Source organism: Nicotiana sylvestris, chromosome 1 (genome assembly GCF_000393655.2).
Source record: "Nicotiana sylvestris chromosome 1, ASM39365v2, whole genome shotgun sequence".
Taxonomy (NCBI): Eukaryota; Viridiplantae; Streptophyta; class Magnoliopsida; order Solanales; family Solanaceae; genus Nicotiana; species Nicotiana sylvestris.
The window spans coordinates 108,084,178-108,102,023 of record NC_091057.1 but is presented as its reverse complement, the minus strand read 5'-3'; the positions used below and the strand labels follow the sequence as shown (position 1 = coordinate 108,102,023).

Sequence of the window (17,846 nt, the reverse complement as noted above, 5' to 3'; positions counted from 1 at the left end):
TAGCAGGCAATGATTCAAGTTCAAAGAGATTCCAATCTCATTGCCTCTCCCATGAGGGAAAACTCTCATTCTACATGCGTAATCCAATATTTTTCTCCATTTAAAACTTTCTTTAAGTAGTGCTAACCCTTAAAATAGACAAAACCACATAATGATCAAACATAGCCACCAGTATCCATTAGAATCACATAAACGAGTCCTCAACAAAATGCACAAAACAAATATGACAGAAAAACACAACAGAAATAATAATGAAGCAAGCTATATTTTATTAGTTTTAAGTAGTAAAAGCATAAAGACAACACACACAGCAATAATAGCATGAAACACAAGGGTCCATCAGGCTCATAAAAAGACACCACGCTTATAGAAAAAGACTCACAACTCTCTCCAACTACAAAAAACTCACCATTCCAAAGCTCTCACACAAGTGGGAACAAACCAAACTTTAAGACAAGATTTGATCATGTTTCTCAATCAACCTTTTCATGATAAGCTTTAGAGGGCAGGCCCCCCCATTTTTCCATGCGCTACTCTTCAACAGTAGTTGCCATCACTATCCTTTGTGGGGATCAACAGAAAGATCAACACATCATAACAGTCATTCAAATCAAGAAACATATGGGGGTGGATTGTGGGTCCTCAATTACCAATTGCGCATGCATTGAATCCATGGTTTTCTCAAGGGTCCCTCATTTACTGCACACTCATGAGTTTGAACTTTGAAATTGCTACACTTTCTTACTCCACAAAAAACTCAAAAATAATCCCTTTTATTTCACCCCTTGCAAGTAAAAGACATTCCACTAAATCTTTACCTCTGGTGGTTCATAATACTTGTTGCACTAAAGGACTGATGAAGATGGCAAATGCTTCATAATTTAACTATTTTAACCAAATAGATTAATATCCAAGAAACAATACCCCTAAAATCCACAATGTTAATGTTGTAGGGTTGGATATCCTTTTCTTTATCAAGAAGATGGGGGATACTCTTGAGGGAGCCCAACTCCTAAAGCTTTGGCTTTGCCCCTCAGAGACTTCAAGTAATCAATTGCTTCATCAATAACCAACAATGGGTCCTTACTCTTTATCCCAGGAATCAAGCTCTCAAGAATTCTCAAGGTCTCACGAATTTTTGCTTTCCTTTTCCTAGTGTTCAAACTGGGATCCTCCTCATCCTTCTCCCTGAGAGGAAGAGATGTTTTAACACATCTTGATTCCACATTATCATCATCATCATCATTATTGGCCCATCCAGATTCTATGGATGAACATTTCTTGTGCCCGCCATTTGGCAATCTTTGCCTTTTACATGGGCCATCAGAACTGGCAACTTCTTCTGTAAGTTCCTCAGACAGTTGTACATGCTCACCACAGCCACAACCCCCTTTGTTTGCACAAGGAGAGCGAGCCGTGCTAGTTACTTCATCATCCTCGCCACAATCATCGTCATCTTCGTCCCCTTCAATGCCATCAGAAGAGTAGAGCAATGCATTGATTTCTTCTGTGTCTTCGTGCATACTACTTTCTTCACCATTTATGTAGCTTTCCTCCAATTTATCTTCAATAATGGGTTTCACAGGAGATCTTCGCTCCACTACAGCAGTCAGGTTCTCATAATACAAACCATAAGCATGTTCTTTCGGTGTAGTTACTTCATTTTCAAGAGGGCGACCTTGACTAAAGAAAATTCTAGTTTGATTCCCAGACTGATCACAAATGAGGAACCTTTTCTGAGAATTTGCTGATGCATCAGTTGGTGGGGACTCTAATCCTATCAAGCGAGGAAGTAAAAAGTTAGTATCATTCGGATACTCAATTTTGGGGGGAGCTAAGCTTGGCAGCCATTTGACTCCATTCTGATTGGCTGCCTTAGAACTTGGCAAACCAGGGACGAAACATGACGGCCTAGGAGAAACTGCATTTGCAGCACATATGCAAGGGCTATACAGAGATGGAACACCAAGGTTATGTCCATGTCGTAAGAATGCAGTTGCATGGTTCAAATTCGGTGAAGTCCATGCTGGATCCTGCTGGTAACAATTGAGCGTGCTGGTTGTAACCATCTAGACAGAAGAGAAACCTAACATGCATAATGTAAGAACTTTAGATGGAAATACACAACAAAAATCAACAGAAATTTAGCGCAGATAGCAGTACCAAAGACTAAGACACATACCAGTTATATGGGTTGTACAAATTCCACTTCAAATTACTCTTTAAGGACGTAAATAACAAGAAAAATACTATAAAGCTGGATTTAAGACAAAGGCGTGAACTCAGAGCATCTACGTTACAGGCTTCAACAACTGACGGAAGTATTCAGCCTGGTAAGCAAAAACAGATTGTAAGTTAGGAAGCCTTTCAATTACATCATAGAAACCCACAACTGAAAAGCAACACTTAAATTTCCCATAAGTGAGGCAAAAACGTGAACGAACCTGGCAATTCTGTAATGGTTGAAAACATGCTATAACTCTAACTACAATGGTTGCTTTCCCTGTGATTCCACTCTCATGCTTTAAGGCCCGAAATCTTGTTTGTCCTGCTGCTTGGCACACCATAACTACTTTCGACTTTCCAATTAAATTCAAAATATATGCGGAGAGATAATACTGAATTCCAAGAGTAAATAGAATACTAGCTTTCGGGGGAATACGGAGATTACAAGAAAGGAGAAGGTTGAGGAAATCGCAGTATAGGAAAAGAAGCCTGAAAAGACCTAAACTGTGTCACAGTGATGACAAAGTGCAAAGGAATCAAAGTCAGGACTAAGAGGATTTAAATTTGCTTTCCAGTTGTCTTTCAGCTAATCATATAGATATAACAAGCAAAGAGTCAAAACTGACTGGTTAAAGCGCAGAGGAAGATGAAGAGAATGATAGATTAAAAAGCTGGTTTAATAGGAGAAATAATTTATAGGATCACCCTGCAAAATAAGTTCAAGGGGATGACATAAGAAAACACATCAATTGACAGGCTCAGCCACCGCATGTTGTTACTTCTTTAAACTGCAGAAGTTGCCACAATTGTGATAGGCTGTCAATATGAAATTAGTTTACCTGAAATATTAGACAACATATGCGTTAGTCATGAACCAGAACAACTAAATAGTTTGCCATGTGAATATCGCCTAAATCCCTTAAGAGAAACAACTGTGTGAATGTCTGGACAAAAACTCATTTTTTTCCCACAAAAAGTACATGAAACATATCACTTATTCGATTTCGTATTAAAAAAAATCAAAATAAAACAAAAGGCTAAATAGAATTCTAGGCATGTGCAGTAAGCTTGTCTTTAACACTAATCAACCTCAAAAAACTTTAAATTAAAAAAAAATCAAAAAATTAATCAACCTTTAGATTTCTTAGCACTGATGACTGAACTCACCATACTTTTAAACAAATCCATTTTTTGTTGAAATTTTGTTTTTCGCACATAAACACACACACACACACTCTTCTATATATACACACACATTCCGTGTCAAAAATACTGGATTCCATAGCAGTAAGGCTACATACGCCAAAGCATGTCACTGATACAGCTCTCTTTGAGTTTGTATGACTTCCCAAACAGCGAAAAAGAAAAAAAAACTGAAAATTCGAACAAAATCCAAATTTAGCCAATAACTGTAAAAATTAAAAAGAAGCGCAGCTAGAGATCTCAACAATAAAAGTATAACTGAAAGATCAAATCTTGCAATCAATCAAACGCTTCTGAAAGACGTTCGAAGAGGCGCACACCACACACACACAGAGACAAAAACAAGAATTCAGAAAACCTAAACATGACAAACTGATTTTCTCAATTTCAAAAATCATAACTTAAGCAAACCAGATAAATCAAAGGGGTTAGAAACATTTATGGTATGAACATTAAGCATAAATGATGTGCATAATAAGAAAAATGCAGCTGAAACAACTTACGAGGGAAGAGATCCAAGACGAGTATATTTGACCAGCAAACAGTATGCAAAAATGTTCCAAAATGATTTTAGAGAAGCAGAGGCTGAATGTGAACAGATCTTATGGTTTCAGAATTCAGATATAGTTGGTAGTAGAGCAGGTGAAAAAAGAAGGAAGTGTAGCACCTTGGTGATTGATGGTCTTATATATAAGTATTGCCCTTCACTACAATCATAAGTACAATATTATTTCTTTTTTCTCTTTCATATTTTCCTTTTCATTGATGTCTCCAATGTTGTAACTTTCTTTGGAATTCTTTTTTTTATATATATATATATATATAAATTGATTTTCTGTTATATTTAACGTCATTATAATTTATAATGTCATTTTATAGAACTTACTCGAGTCTCAAGAATTCAATAATTTGATTTACTAAAATGAAATCTGGACGTAATATTTCAGTCAAGCTAACATTTTAATATTTTCTAACAATTCTACTAGGTATATTATTTATTTGTAAGATAAACTACAGTAATATTTACTCAAGATCCAAACCAATTGTGTCACATAGGAATGAATAAATAGAGTACTAACAATTGTTAATTAACAAACGTGCAACAAAATTAACAAAATGATGATTTCGTGATCAAGAACAACTAGTTATGATTATAAGTGCATAACTTAATTTCTTAATCTACATAAGATATAATTATTAGGAAAAAGAAAAGAACACATTCGTTGTGGGAGGTCACAGTTGTAACTAGTAGGTATTTAAATGAACAAAAAATGAATTTAATCAAATTGAGTCCCTCGTGCCTTCGATATTTATGAGGATCATGATAGTATTAAACAATTTTAAGCACTCAGGCCGTACCTTTAGGAGGCAATGAATGAGAATGGTCCATTAAACATTATTATTAGAAAGTTAAGAAGAAACCATAATTGTAATTTCAAAAGCTTAATTACTACTCCACATTACAAAAGAGAAAATAAAATGATTAAGACCATGCTCTGAAATAGGACTTTCAGGCAAAGCAGGTCCAACCACTATATAGAATATAATCGATTGATTCATACTTAATAATAATTGATAACCACTTCGTATAATTGACAAATTTTCAAATAATGAATAATCATAGAGTAAACACGTGGCACATCAACGCATTTTTAAAGTATGCACTTATCAAGACGCAAAGCAACAATTAACATCAATTGAGGGATTTGTTAGTTTCTTGCTTGATTTATTTAGGCATTTGTGTTTCTTTCTGATACCGACCTTCGGATATAATTTCATTGTTTTTTTTTTCTTCAAATAAAACTCATTGATTTAGCATTTCAGGCCCTGAATTTCTGGTTAAAGACGAGGGAGATAAATGAATGCCACCAAAAACTTTACAATCTTTTATACATTCTGACCTATTGCAAATTGTTAGTATTACTATCTTGAACTCGCAGCCTGCATTTTAGTGTCATTTCTTCTTGCTCTTTTCTGCCAACTCAAGCATGAAAAAGGGACGAATGTTGCTTGTTTGCTGCAGAAGCGCACGTACAAATTGTCTAAGACTGCAATTATGTGATTGAAATTTTGTAATAGATATGTATTATACTAGTAATTAGTTCCCATTATAATCAAGGAGTAGCGGCTGAAATTGTATTCTACACCTAGTGATTTGAAATATGAATCACTAGGTCTCTTGGTGAGAGTAAAATCTTTGATCTTGCCGTTTTCACTCGATCTTTCGTTTAATGTTGTATTTGTCACTCCACCATGAGGTCTCTTGGTTATTGATTTTGGTCAAACTGTTAACCGGCGGATAGATAGAACTTTCTTCCCCTATGCTGACAGTGTTAAATAGAGGCAAATGTGCGTGTAGAGGACGGACGTATACTGAGCAATTGGACAATCTAGTTCACAGAGTAGCCTGTGGAGATATGTTGATCACAATTCACAAGTAGTCTACACTCCTCTGGGAGCTTTAACACGCTAGTCATTATCATAACCATGATCAAAGAAGAAATCAGAGAAGATCAATTGGTGGCTATGGCAACACTCACCATAACGACCACCACATGAAAATTCAACACCCCAGCCATCGTTCTTGGTTAGTCCTTCGTCCAATATACTACACGACCTTATCTCTAGATTATTGCAAGTCCCTACGGACGTTGCCAATGCAAAAAAGGTGTATCATCTTAGAACGACCATTATCCAGAGAAAAGCTAGAAAGCATTTATGAGTGCCTCAGCCTGTTTTAAAAAGTTGCATAATGCAAAGTACATGAGCAGTTCTGATACCCTCAAAGCTCTGCCATAATATTATGTCTAACCATCACCAAACTGTCTACTGCAAAGAGTACAACATAGGAATAGCCCAAATGTCGGGAAAATGCTCACTGTGCACCCAGGACTTCAATCTCAAAAACCAGAACTGAGTTGGACTGAATACCCCATGCTGGAAATCCAGCAGCACCATAAGCATAATCAGGAGAGCACTGCAACATTTTAAGACATCATCAGTTAAGACTCTCCTTGTAGAAGATCTTAATACATAAAGCCTAGAAACTTCATTTTTCATGTTTGTACAATTATAGCAGGATTAATACGCTTTGGAGGAAAGAGAAGTGCAATTATTGTGTTGTTACCATGCGACATGTTCATGCAGACCCCTTTATAAACTTTTCAATTAGTCCAATCAAAAAGATGAAGATAATGTGCGCTTGAAGTGGGCAGATATGACTAGGCAAAAACTGAGAAAGGGCTGTTAGGAGAATGATCTGAAAACCATCAGTATATTTTAATTTGTAAATTGTAAAAAGCTTCATCATGCCTTCTGACAAGACAGTAAGCCCAAAGGATGACGACATTTCAGTGTTGTCAAAGGCGCGCTTAAGCCCTGAAGCGAGGCTCAAAACACGTTGAGCGCTTCGCCTCGCTTTGTGGGCGCTTTAGTGTCGCATCAAAGCTCTAACGCATTCTTTCGTTACCAATGATTGGAATCCTAAAAAAGGCGACCTTAAACAATTGATATTTCACTTTATCATGAATTTTTTTTTCAATTTCTTTGTCCATATATTTGTTATTCGTGCTTATAATGATTAGTCTTGGACTACTATGCATATTTTACTTTTTTTCCTGTTGCGCCTTTTTTCATTAAAGTCCACGCTTCATTTGCACTTTGCGCTTAAAGCCCCAACGGAATAACTAGAGTTTTTTTACGCTTTTCGCTTTTGATAACACTGCGACATTTTTGTAAAGTAAAATTAGAGGCGTCAAACGGACGGGTCGGGTCGGATATGAGCGGTTCAAATCGGGTAATTTTAAAAAACGGATAAATTATCCGACCCGACCCGTATTTGAGATGGATAAAAACGGGTTTATCCGGCGGATAATATGGATATCCATATTATCTATGGCTTCTTAAATATGATCACTTATGAGAGAATTCCTAGTCTTCCAAACTTGAGAAACTCCAATTTAAGGCTTTACAAATTTAAAAGTTAAACACATTAGTTATTCATTTGGTTAACCATTTTCTAAGCGGATAATATGGTTCTTTATTCATATTCGACCCGTTTTTAAATGGTTCATTATCCAACCCATTTTTTGATGGATAATATGGGTGGATAACTGTTTTCTTTTAACCATTTTGCCACCTCTAAGTAAAACTAATGAAAATTCAATCAACTAAAATCACCCCGGAGATATCAAGCTCCTTCTTTTCAAATTGCCTCTTTAATTTTTGAATATAAATCCATATAACTAACTCCAAAATTAGTTTCACCTCAACTAAGAAATCAAAAGAAACGAGAAGGTATTTACCGTTAATCGAGCAACTTCTCCCACTTGCATGCTAAGTACTCCTTCATCCCATCCTGTAAATAAGGAGATACAAGAATAAAAGAACTGCGGCCTGAGAGAACTTTGTCACTATGGTCTGCAGTGTTGTCCTAGTCTCTCCCTTAAAGACCCAAAATGAGGAGAGGTTTTGTTAAAAATGTATGCACGTCTAACAAATATAGAAGGATCCAAAGAAGGAAACCCTCTTGTAGCAAGAGCTTCATTTGGGGGGGGGGAGAACATTAATAGAAATAACAAAACATAACCATTAAGCAAGTGCAAAAGTTTTTTTAAGGCCAAATTTCACTCCATAAATCAGATGTGCTTTTGTGTTGTCAAAAAGATTTACTTTTTCCAAATATTAATATGTTGATATCTGAAACATTGAAGAATTAGCTGAATTAGGTGTGCACTTCTGTCAGGGGGTTTGATCCTGCATTGAGTCTCTTTTAGTACAATCTTAAGCCAACAACAACAACGCTGTATAATCCCACTTAGTGGGGTCTGGGGAGGGTAGTGTGTACGCAGACTTACCCCTACCCTGGGGGTAGAGAGGCTGTTTCCAAATAGACTCTCGGCATCCTTCCCTCCAAGAACATCCCACCTTGCTCTTGGGGAGACTCGAACTCACAACCTCTTGGTTGGAAGTGGAGGTTGCTTACCATCAGAGCAACCCCTCTTGTTTACAATCTTAAGCCAGTTGTCTTAAATTTAGGACCTCCCTGTCATTTGCCAACAGATCTATAACTATCACGCTAGCTTTAAATGAATCCACCTGCAGCTCATTTTGACTACTTTGACCACCAAAATCACGAGCTTTTCATATTTGAATCAACAAGTAATTGCTGAAACTACACCACTGTAACCACAGAAACACTACTCTCAACTTTCTCATCTCAACGTCAACCCTGAACCATATTAGGCAAAGAACCTGAAAACTGATAATTCACGTTCTGGAATAGGTGGATACTGGATACTTTTATGCATTTTTATTTTGTTTGCTTTATACAAATGTAATATTTTAGCACTAAAAGCTGTTCCGGTAAAAGCTTCTGGACCATTTGTATGCTAACAAATCAAGTTTTAGAGATAAAGATAAGAAAAGGTAGTTGAAATTAATTAAAAAGAAAGTGGTATCACTATGATAAGTTTCATTAATGGTTAGTCTAACACTACTAAGTTTTTCAAATGAATCTTCCAATAGAAAAATATTCTTTGGGTATAAAGGCAACATTCTAATGCATAAACCAGCAATAAAAAGAATATAAATAGAGATAAACATGAGTCAGGACTACCTTTGATAACTCTGCCTTGGCCGATCTTGAAAGAGAAAGGCTGCTGGTCTGGATCCTTAGTGCTGTTACACATAAAAATTCAGCAAATATATACACAAAATCCTGCATCAAACTTCCCAAAAAAAAACCGTAAGCTTACCTCCAGAATTTCTGATTCAGGTCTCTATTTTTCCCTGCAGGCAAGGAACAAGAAAAACAATATCAATCCAGCCTCTACTAAAAACTGTGCATAATAAAGAGTCAAACTAGAATAAAGATTCAGCCATTGTTGCTCCAATTCGTCCCTCAAAAAATAAGAAAAACAAAATTTGAGATTCAACCCTGTGTACCTCCGATTGATCCATTAATAAATAAGCTTACTGAATTAGCTACCGTGGAAAATTCTAACTTTTTTTTGTGGAGCGAAAAATAAAGGGAGACTAACCGAAACCGGTGCAGTGGACGGTGACAGTTTGACCAGGTTGTGGTTTGGGCCCATTTCCGGCTCTCACGACTTCCTTCTCCACTCCCATTTTCCGGTGATTTTGATGATTTCTATGATTTAGGTTTAGGGTTTGACGACGGGAACGGTAGTGCCTGTGAATTTCAAGGATCTATCCACGTGATTCACGCGTGCGGCATCGTAATATCTTTGATACTTCCCTTTTATGGATGTTTAATGGAGTCCGGAACTAAATTTGGACTCAATCAACAAAAATATATGGAAAAAAAATGAGAAATTTTCATAAAACACATCTTTTAGTAGTAATTAGTCATCTATAGATACCATTTGCTATATTACGGAATATAGATACTTTTTCTGTGGTTATAGGATGTATTTGATGTATTTAAGTTATTGTATTCATGAATACAGTAGCAAAAATAGACGTGAATCAGGAAGTCCAGCTAATCAGTTGTTGTATTCAAGTGTATTCGACTGTATTCATAGAGTGAAACATGATTGTATTCACGGCGTGAAATAGGGGATTACACTGTTTTTAAAACGGAAAGTGAATCAATTAACATAATAGACTCTTAATATAACTCAACAAACTCAATTATAACACACAAATTTTGTATTTTCAGTTATAAAAAAGATTCTCAACCAAAAAATACCCCAAAAACATAGCAATCTTCAGAGAAATTATATAATACATTTGAATACATAAATTATATTAATTAAAAAAAACTTATGAATACATTCATGACATATAACGAGATAGTGAATACAATGAAATACATAGAATATATCGGGATACATTGAAACACAATGAAAAAAAGACAATGAATACAGTGAAATACATGGAAATACATTAAAATATATTAATAGAAAATTTACGTTGCTCAGCCCCAAACTTCGTCGTCTTTGTTCAAGAACAACCCTAATGTCGTCTCGTCGAGCTGGAGGACAAGTAGAACCAAATCAAGAACCCAAAAAAGAAAAGGTCCCTTTTCCCCTAGATTCCCTCTTTTCCTCTCAATTTCTACTCCAAAATGGAGAAAATCGCTATTTCTACTCATTTGTGCCCTAGCCTTAAGCTTTTCAGTTCTAATTCAAGTTCACATGTAGGGTTTTCCTTGCCTTGCCTCACTTTTGTATTCCCAAATCAATGCATAAAGATATTTGCTTGAACAACTTCAATTGAACAGCTTCGTTTACTCCTCTTGGTCTTCGAATATTTCGTAAGGAATTTGGTTGTTTTATGAAAGGGAAAGAATCGTTGCTTAGACAGAGAAGAGGAAGAAAATCGGAAATTTTAACGGGATGGGGGAAGAGAATGAGATGTATCAAATGAGAGAGAGAAAGAAAATATTGTAACTCATTAGCGTATTTAGTGGCTTAGGGATAGGAGGTAGCCAAAATTAAATATTTTGCTATAAACCTTAAAAGGTATCTATATAATATAATTTATTTTAAATGGTATTTATTAAAAATAAATAAGGTGTTAACCTTTGCTATATGATGTAAAAATTCCAAAAAACAATTAGTGACACAAATATATATAGCATTTTTTGAAACCACACTATACTTTAGCGGCTGTTTGACTAGTTAAGTATAGTATGGTTCCAAAAATGCTATACTTGAATTAATTTAAGCGAGAAAATATAGTGTCTTTTGTTAATACGTTATACTGTAACGTCTTAATAAAAGACGCTATTCTTCCCTTCCCCAAAACAGAAACGGTCCCTCCCAAATTAAAAAATTAAACTGCCCCCCCCCCTCCCCCCCACATATTTTTAAACCCAAAAGGCTTGAGTGGAGCCCATCCGTCCCACATAAAGTAAAGATTCTAGGTCCCATGTGCTAGCTAAGGAGTTATCTCAAACGTTGTTGGTTGTTTCGGCTCAAAATCACAAAATCTTCGACTTTCTAAAAACCTTAAATTGAGGTATTTCGACTTAGATATTGTTAAAACTTGTATAAAAATGCATATTAGTTATTTTTTATGTGCTCTATGTTATTTTATGATTGTTTTGCGATTTAACCAATTTGTTATTTTTTATCCGGACTATAGTATTAGTGTGCTAAAAAAATTTATAAAATAGAGAAATAGTTATTAATTATTAAAAAAATTATTAATTAGTTACTTTTTACTGTGGTATATATAATTTCGTGATTGTTTTGTGATTAAATTGATTTATTATTTATATCTGATTTAGATTATTAATTTGCTAAAAGACTAGTAAGCTAGATAAATTTTTACTTTAGTACCCTATAGTGGTATCTTGTGGCCTAATATAGTGTTCATATTTGTAATGTAATGACCTTTTAGCCCAGTAAAATGTAGTGCCCTTTAGCGTAATATCCTTGTAGTTATAGAAATGAATTATTTAAGTATCTCTTATTCCAAAAAATACGTCAAAAAGCTGGATTCAAACATAAATTATCTCAAATTATAATCAACAAACATAAGAACATAAGAATTCAGGGTACATTGGTGTACTGGGCCTCAAATATTGTGTCCGGAACCAAAATGTGATTATTTAATAATTAAATCTTATATAGTTATAAAAATTATTTATTTATTTTAAGTATAGTAAAAAATAAGTCAATAACAAACAAACAACCATATTAGATAATAAAACTAACATATTAAATAATAAAACTAACATATACAATAATAAACTAACATATTAAATAATAAAACTAACATATTAAATAATAAAATAACATATACAATAAATAAACTAATATATTAAATAATAAAACTAACATACAAACTAACAGATCTGTTGATTGAAAAATTAGAAAAAAATTCTCATCATGAACATAAGAATTCAGGATACATTGGTGCCACTGGGTCTCAAATATTGTGTCCAGAAATAATTAATAATTAAATTATGTATAGTAAAAAATAGGTGAATAACTAACAAACATATAAAATAATTAAACTAATATATTAAAGTAAGGTATAAAATATAAAATTATAATATTGAAAATGTATCAACCTAATTAACAATATAGTAAAATATCGAATAAAATTTAATATTCAAGGTATTGTAATATATTTAAGCAGTGGAAAAGAAAAATAATGTAATTAATTTTGTTCAATTTACAGTAGTCGTCATGGAGGTTCCGCCTTTGCATCCATGACCTGCCTCCCTAGAGCTACTACAGCTATAGGTCGAGCATAGGTCTTCCTTCATATGGGAGGGGGGGTTATTGGCCCAGACTTTACGTTCTAGGAGAATAGACGATGTCTAGGACTTTCTTAAGGAACGTCAGCTTCATCCACATGTAGTCAGGCTCCTGCAGGATACGAGTTTTTATAGGATCATTGAGATCGGCCGACAACAGCTAGATTGGTCGTTGCTCACGGCTTTGATAGAGCGGTGGCGACCAAAGACGCACACATTTCATTGCCCATTGGTGAGCCCACTATCACGCTGCAAGACGTGGAGGTCCTTTATGGGCTGCCGATTGATGGACTTGTTGTTGCTTTGCCCCAAGGCATGAGCGATTATACGGGAGCTCAGTACCTGGAGACTTTATAGCGGCTCACCGGTTACCGGCCAGAGGATGAGGGTGTATAGGTTGGGGCTAGTCATATTTTGTTGACGCCCACCCGGCAGCATTTGGAGGCTATGTATGATAACATTGGTTCTGATACACCGGAGGTTCATATTAACCGGTACACGAGGTCGTTGTTGCTACTTATGTTTAGAGGTGTATTGTTCCCGAACACTTCGGGAAACCTAGTCAGTTTGGGATTTCTTCATCATCTTAAGCGGCTAGATGATTTACTTGAGTACAGCTGGGGTGCTGCTGTTCTTGGTTACTTCTACCAGTAGATGTGCCGAGCATGCATGGTCACCTAGCGAGACGTTGCAGGATTTATGCCGCGGTTGCAGGTGAAAACATAGTCAAATACTCCTTTCATTATAACATACATCATAAAAATATACCTTAAATTTTACGTCTAAATTGTATATTAGGTTTGGGCCTGGGAGCGGTTCTTGCAGTTTCAGCCACCTCTACCACCCATAGCTCAGGATGCACCACCTTCCCGATTTCTTCCTTTGGCTAGGAGGTGGGTTGAGAGGCGGGGATACGGACGCGAGTACCAGGCTCAACATAATCTCCCGTATTGCAGAGATTTGTTGGATTTGCTAGAGGAGGCGCAGGTAATTCTATACTTAAGTTTACTTGGCCTGGATTTATATATGTTGCGTATACTCACGGTTGCTATTTTTACGTGATAGTTCATTTGGACGCCATACAGCGATGCGCTAATAGCTAGTTTGCCCGATTATTGCTCGACTGGGCAACTTATGTGGAGCTCTTCCGTCCCGTTTATATGTCTCGATATTGTCGAGCATCATGCCACCGAGCGAGTCCTTCGCCAGTTTAGTCGATCGTAGTATGTACCTCCACCGCCCGCTTGGGTTAGGACACATTATCAGCGGGATGATCGTTCGAAGGTTGACCAGGCATATGAGACATGGTTAGAGGCGCAGATCGGGAGACTTGGGACCAGCGTCGTGGCCTGATTCCACCACCCCCTTCAGCCCATCTTATGGATGGAGAGCATACGTATATCGGCTGGTACCGTAGCATTACCCGACTTATCATCGGGAATCCCGTTCATCGCGCTGGCGGTCGATTCGTTCCATACGCTAGGAGGCAGAGGCGCTGGTATGTTATTTGGTAACATTACCGTTTAATGAATACTTAGTTATAATGTTAACATTACCTTTTCGCAATTAATATTTTACACGTTGTGCAGGCTATTAGACTACATATGTTCCACCAGTTGGGACTGCAGATGCAGTAGCATGCTAGCGATGGAGCGGTTGCTTTGCACGACTATGGCTGGCAAGTTATAGATTTGGCTGCCCGAACATTGCAGCGAGCCTGGAATGATGAGCGTTTAGCACACGAGGCTGATTATATGACGTCAGAGAAGTACCACCGTGGTCGACGTGGCAGGGGTGTGCCACAAGGCAGGGGTGTGCCACGAGGTAGGGTTGTCCCACGAGGTCGTGGGGGTCGGCAAGGAGGTGGTCCCCAACAAGAGGGTGTTGAGGTACCTGTTGAGGATGTTGTAGTTAATCTGCCGGGTGACCACCCCGATCTAAGTGATATCCCGTCATTTAGCCTGGGCTTACTCTAGGGACTTCGCAGGTGATCCCTCAGTTCCATTGTCGATTGCGCGCACGACCTTTACCTCTCATGACTGGGATGCGTTGTTTTTTTACCATCCAGAGGCATCGACGGTTGCTGATGCTCGTCCGGTATGGGATGTGGATACTGGGCGCCGACTTAGTTATGGCTCATCACCGAGGGATGATAAGGATCTTTCACAAGATTTGGTTAGTTTGTATTACTATTGTAAGCACGTAATTTTTGACCCGTGAAACATTTAAAAGTAGTATTTTAAAAATATTTACTTATTTTCATTTTAATAGGATTTCAGCTAACTTTTAGTTTTAATTTTAAAACATAAGTTTAAAAACACAAAAATAGTTTCATAATCTCTCTTTTCTTAAATATATATATATATATATATAGCTTATTAGTATTTTATAATATTTATACATTTAAAAAATACCAAAAGTATTTTCATTTTAATATATATATATATATATATATATATATAGTTCATTTTAATAGTTTATTCTTATTAATTAAGATTAACTAGTATATTTTGGTAGTATTTTTATTTTGTTCGATGATAAAGAATTGAATTTGGGCCAATTGAGAGCTCATTTTCGGATTTTAATGGCCCAGCAAGACAATGGCACATTCTTCTCAACCCATTAAATACCCACTATTCACTTAAATGCAAAATTTATTCTTACCCATTTATTCCCTCCAATCTAATGGCACATGTCAATTCTTACACCCATGTTTAAACTAATTATAACCAAATCCTAACCTACCTTTTAATCTCCTAATAGACCAAAATACAAAGGGAGACAACCATTGACTCTTTGTTCTTCAGTTTCACCACAAATCAGCAGCACCAACGCCCTCCTTGACAAAAGATCTGTCGTTTCCCCTCCCCACCTTTTGACTTCATCTTCTTGTTTTTTCAATTGAAAAGAAACACACACAAAAAATAATACACATAGAGGGGAACGAAGCAGTGATCAAATTGGGGGTGGAAATTCTAGAAAAAAAAAGAAGGAAAAGCGCTACAAGGAGGCTACGTGAGTTTGACGATGCACTAATAAAAGTTCTTAAAGCTGCTATTTGGTTTCCTTGTCACTAGTTCATCATTGATGGAGGGGTTTAGAAGGTTGAATAAGAAACAAAAAGCATATGGATTTATTTTTCCCTAGAAAGAACGAAACACACATACACGTAGGAAAACAGAGGAACACGAACAGAGAGGTTTCGTCGCCGGTTCGAGAGTTGGTCAATAGCTCATTTTTTTTGGTTTTCCGCTTTGGAGATTTTCATTCATTGTACACGGTGAAAAATACAAAGCAGTAAAGGTCCGAATTTCATTATCCTTAATCACTTTTATTGATACCTTACGTGTGCTTATTGTTTAATTTAAATTTATTTTACACTTGTAGCCTAAAGTGACCTACTGTACCAACGTGGAATTATCCATATGTTTGTGTGCTCGTAGTGGACCATTTTAAGACTTATTCAGTTTGTAATTTAAGAATGTTGGTAGTAATTGATGGATTGTTGGCTAACTTTTATTCTGATTATTAATTGGGTTGCACGAATTTTTAGTTGGAATCAAGTCGGATTAAGTTATTTTCTGCCACAATATGGGCCAAATGCATTGTTTTGTCAAGCCAATCCAATAAACGCCAAATAAGGCTACGACTGACATGTTTTCTTTCATAGACAATTCATCACAGGTTATTTCACAGTATTGAGAATTTTTGGCATACTTATCGTGATCACGTACTGGATTGCGTATTGTGTTTGCGGATATTAATTAAATAGCTTCAATTGTCTCCAAACCCTTTCTAATAGCGTTAATAATATCACATCACTTCTTCTGCGATAGTTCCAGTTCCATAAATCATGGCGTTACAACAATCTCAATTTAACATCGTAGTTTGCTTTAGGCGTGATTAATAAATAAATCATCGTGACTATGGATACGGTTCTCGTGGCATAGTTATGATACATAATCCCTAATTCGAGTGCGTGTTTTACGTGACTCGACCGTAACTTCAAATCAATTAATAATAATAAGCATGTTTTAAATCGCGGGTGCGTTTCACGTGACGCGATTCATAATGTGTTAAAAAATAAACGAATGCGCGTTGTTCAAATAATTTTCCGTAAAAACTAAAAGCGGTTAAATAAATAATAAAAAATGGCTAAAAGGTTAAAAATGCACAATATGTTTTAAACATGTAATAAATCAGATAATTAAGCCAATTATTAATAGTTGAGCGACCGTGCTAAAACCACAGAACTCGGGAGTGCCTCACATCTTCTCCCGGATTAACATGATTCTTTACCTGGTCTTCTGTGTTCGCGGACCATAAATAAGTTATATTTCCTAGATTTGAGATTTTAAAATAAACCGGTGACCTTGAACACCATAAATTATTTCAAGTGGCGACTCTGAATTAAATAATTAATCCAATTTCGATTAATGTCACTTCACTTTAATTGAAAAAACTCTCTATCCCCTTGGGAAAAAGGAGGTGTGACAGCTCTGCCTACTATGCTGGGGAAAAGAACCCAGAACTTCTGGTTCAGAGTTCAGAATTCGAGCTTAGATTAACTGTTATAGTTGGCTTTTATTTATTATATGGGTTTTACGTATTTGAGTCTAATGTGCTAAATGCCGTTTTTTTACTACTTTGATATTGTTTGGACTGTATATAAACTATCATGAAACCCTTCTTCTCTCTGAGTCTTCTAAATCTTCTAAGAAGTGCACGCTGGCGTGACTTCTTTTCTGTTAGTGTCACACCCTAATTTAGAACGAGAATCAGATCAGTTACAAAGCCAGATGATGTTTTGGTTACCGGTATGTTGCCGCCCCTCCGGCTCGAATTGTCCGCTCGGGTAAGCCAGATCTAGAATAATACACAAAGGTTTAAACCTTGGATAACAAAGCCTTATGTCGTATCCCTAATAGGGATGCTTGTTTGCATCACGTACATTTGATTTTGGGGACTCAACACAGAGGTTAGGTCCGTCTAGGACAGGTGTACCCGAAATAAAAAAAACTATCCTAATGCATCTTACGTGCTACTTGCGTGTCTATTTGTTTCGGCTTGCATGTTGACTGGCTTCTAGAACAGGGAAAGAAAATGAGAAAAAAACAAGAGTGAGGTAGGTATTTGAAAATTTTCGAAACTCTGCCAAAATTTTGAAAAAAAGAGAGAGAAA

General features: G+C 36.3%; 2 protein-coding genes and 1 long non-coding RNA gene across 3 annotated transcripts; all 3 read right to left on the bottom strand.

Moving 5' to 3' along the window:
* Nucleotides 1–246: 246 nt before the first annotated feature.
* Nucleotides 247–2,310, bottom strand: LOC104221723 (transcription factor SAC51-like). Its single transcript, XM_009772843.2, has 2 exons — nucleotides 2,183–2,310; nucleotides 247–2,086 (listed from the first exon to the last, which is right to left on the bottom strand). The coding sequence occupies exon 2, from the start codon at nucleotides 2,067–2,069 to the stop codon at nucleotides 975–977; it is 1,095 nt and encodes a 364-aa protein (XP_009771145.1). The 5' UTR covers nucleotides 2,070–2,086; nucleotides 2,183–2,310; the 3' UTR covers nucleotides 247–974.
* A 479-nt stretch (nucleotides 2,311–2,789) lies between these two features.
* On the bottom strand, nucleotides 2,790–4,185 carry LOC138885684 (uncharacterized). The gene is made up of 2 exons (XR_011404918.1): nucleotides 3,933–4,185; nucleotides 2,790–3,065 (listed from the first exon to the last, which is right to left on the bottom strand). It is a non-coding gene; the product is annotated as an uncharacterized lncRNA (long non-coding RNA).
* Nucleotides 4,186–6,119: 1,934 nt separating this feature from the next.
* Nucleotides 6,120–9,755, bottom strand: LOC104221724 (peptidyl-prolyl cis-trans isomerase FKBP12). Its single transcript, XM_009772844.2, has 5 exons — nucleotides 9,471–9,755; nucleotides 9,186–9,219; nucleotides 9,047–9,108; nucleotides 7,734–7,786; nucleotides 6,120–6,406 (listed from the first exon to the last, which is right to left on the bottom strand). Exons 1-5 carry the CDS (start codon nucleotides 9,556–9,558, stop codon nucleotides 6,305–6,307), a joined length of 339 nt encoding a protein of 112 aa, XP_009771146.1. The 5' UTR covers nucleotides 9,559–9,755; the 3' UTR covers nucleotides 6,120–6,304.
* Between the last annotated feature and the right edge of the window lie 8,091 nt (nucleotides 9,756–17,846).

Excerpts from the sequence above, each read along its gene's own strand:
- LOC104221723 (XM_009772843.2), bottom strand. The coding sequence starts at position 2,069 with ATGGTTACAACCAGCACGCTCAATTGTTACCAGCAGGATCCAGCATGG.
- LOC104221724 (XM_009772844.2), bottom strand. The coding sequence starts at position 9,558 with ATGGGAGTGGAGAAGGAAGTCGTGAGAGCCGGAAATGGGCCCAAACCA. Across the intron at positions 9,220-9,470 it reads CGTCCACTGCACCGGTTTCG|GGAAAAATAGAGACCTGAAT; the intron begins GTTAGTCTCCCT and ends CCTTGCCTGCAG. Across the intron at positions 9,109-9,185 it reads CTGAATCAGAAATTCTGGAG|CACTAAGGATCCAGACCAGC; the intron begins GTAAGCTTACGG and ends TATGTGTAACAG.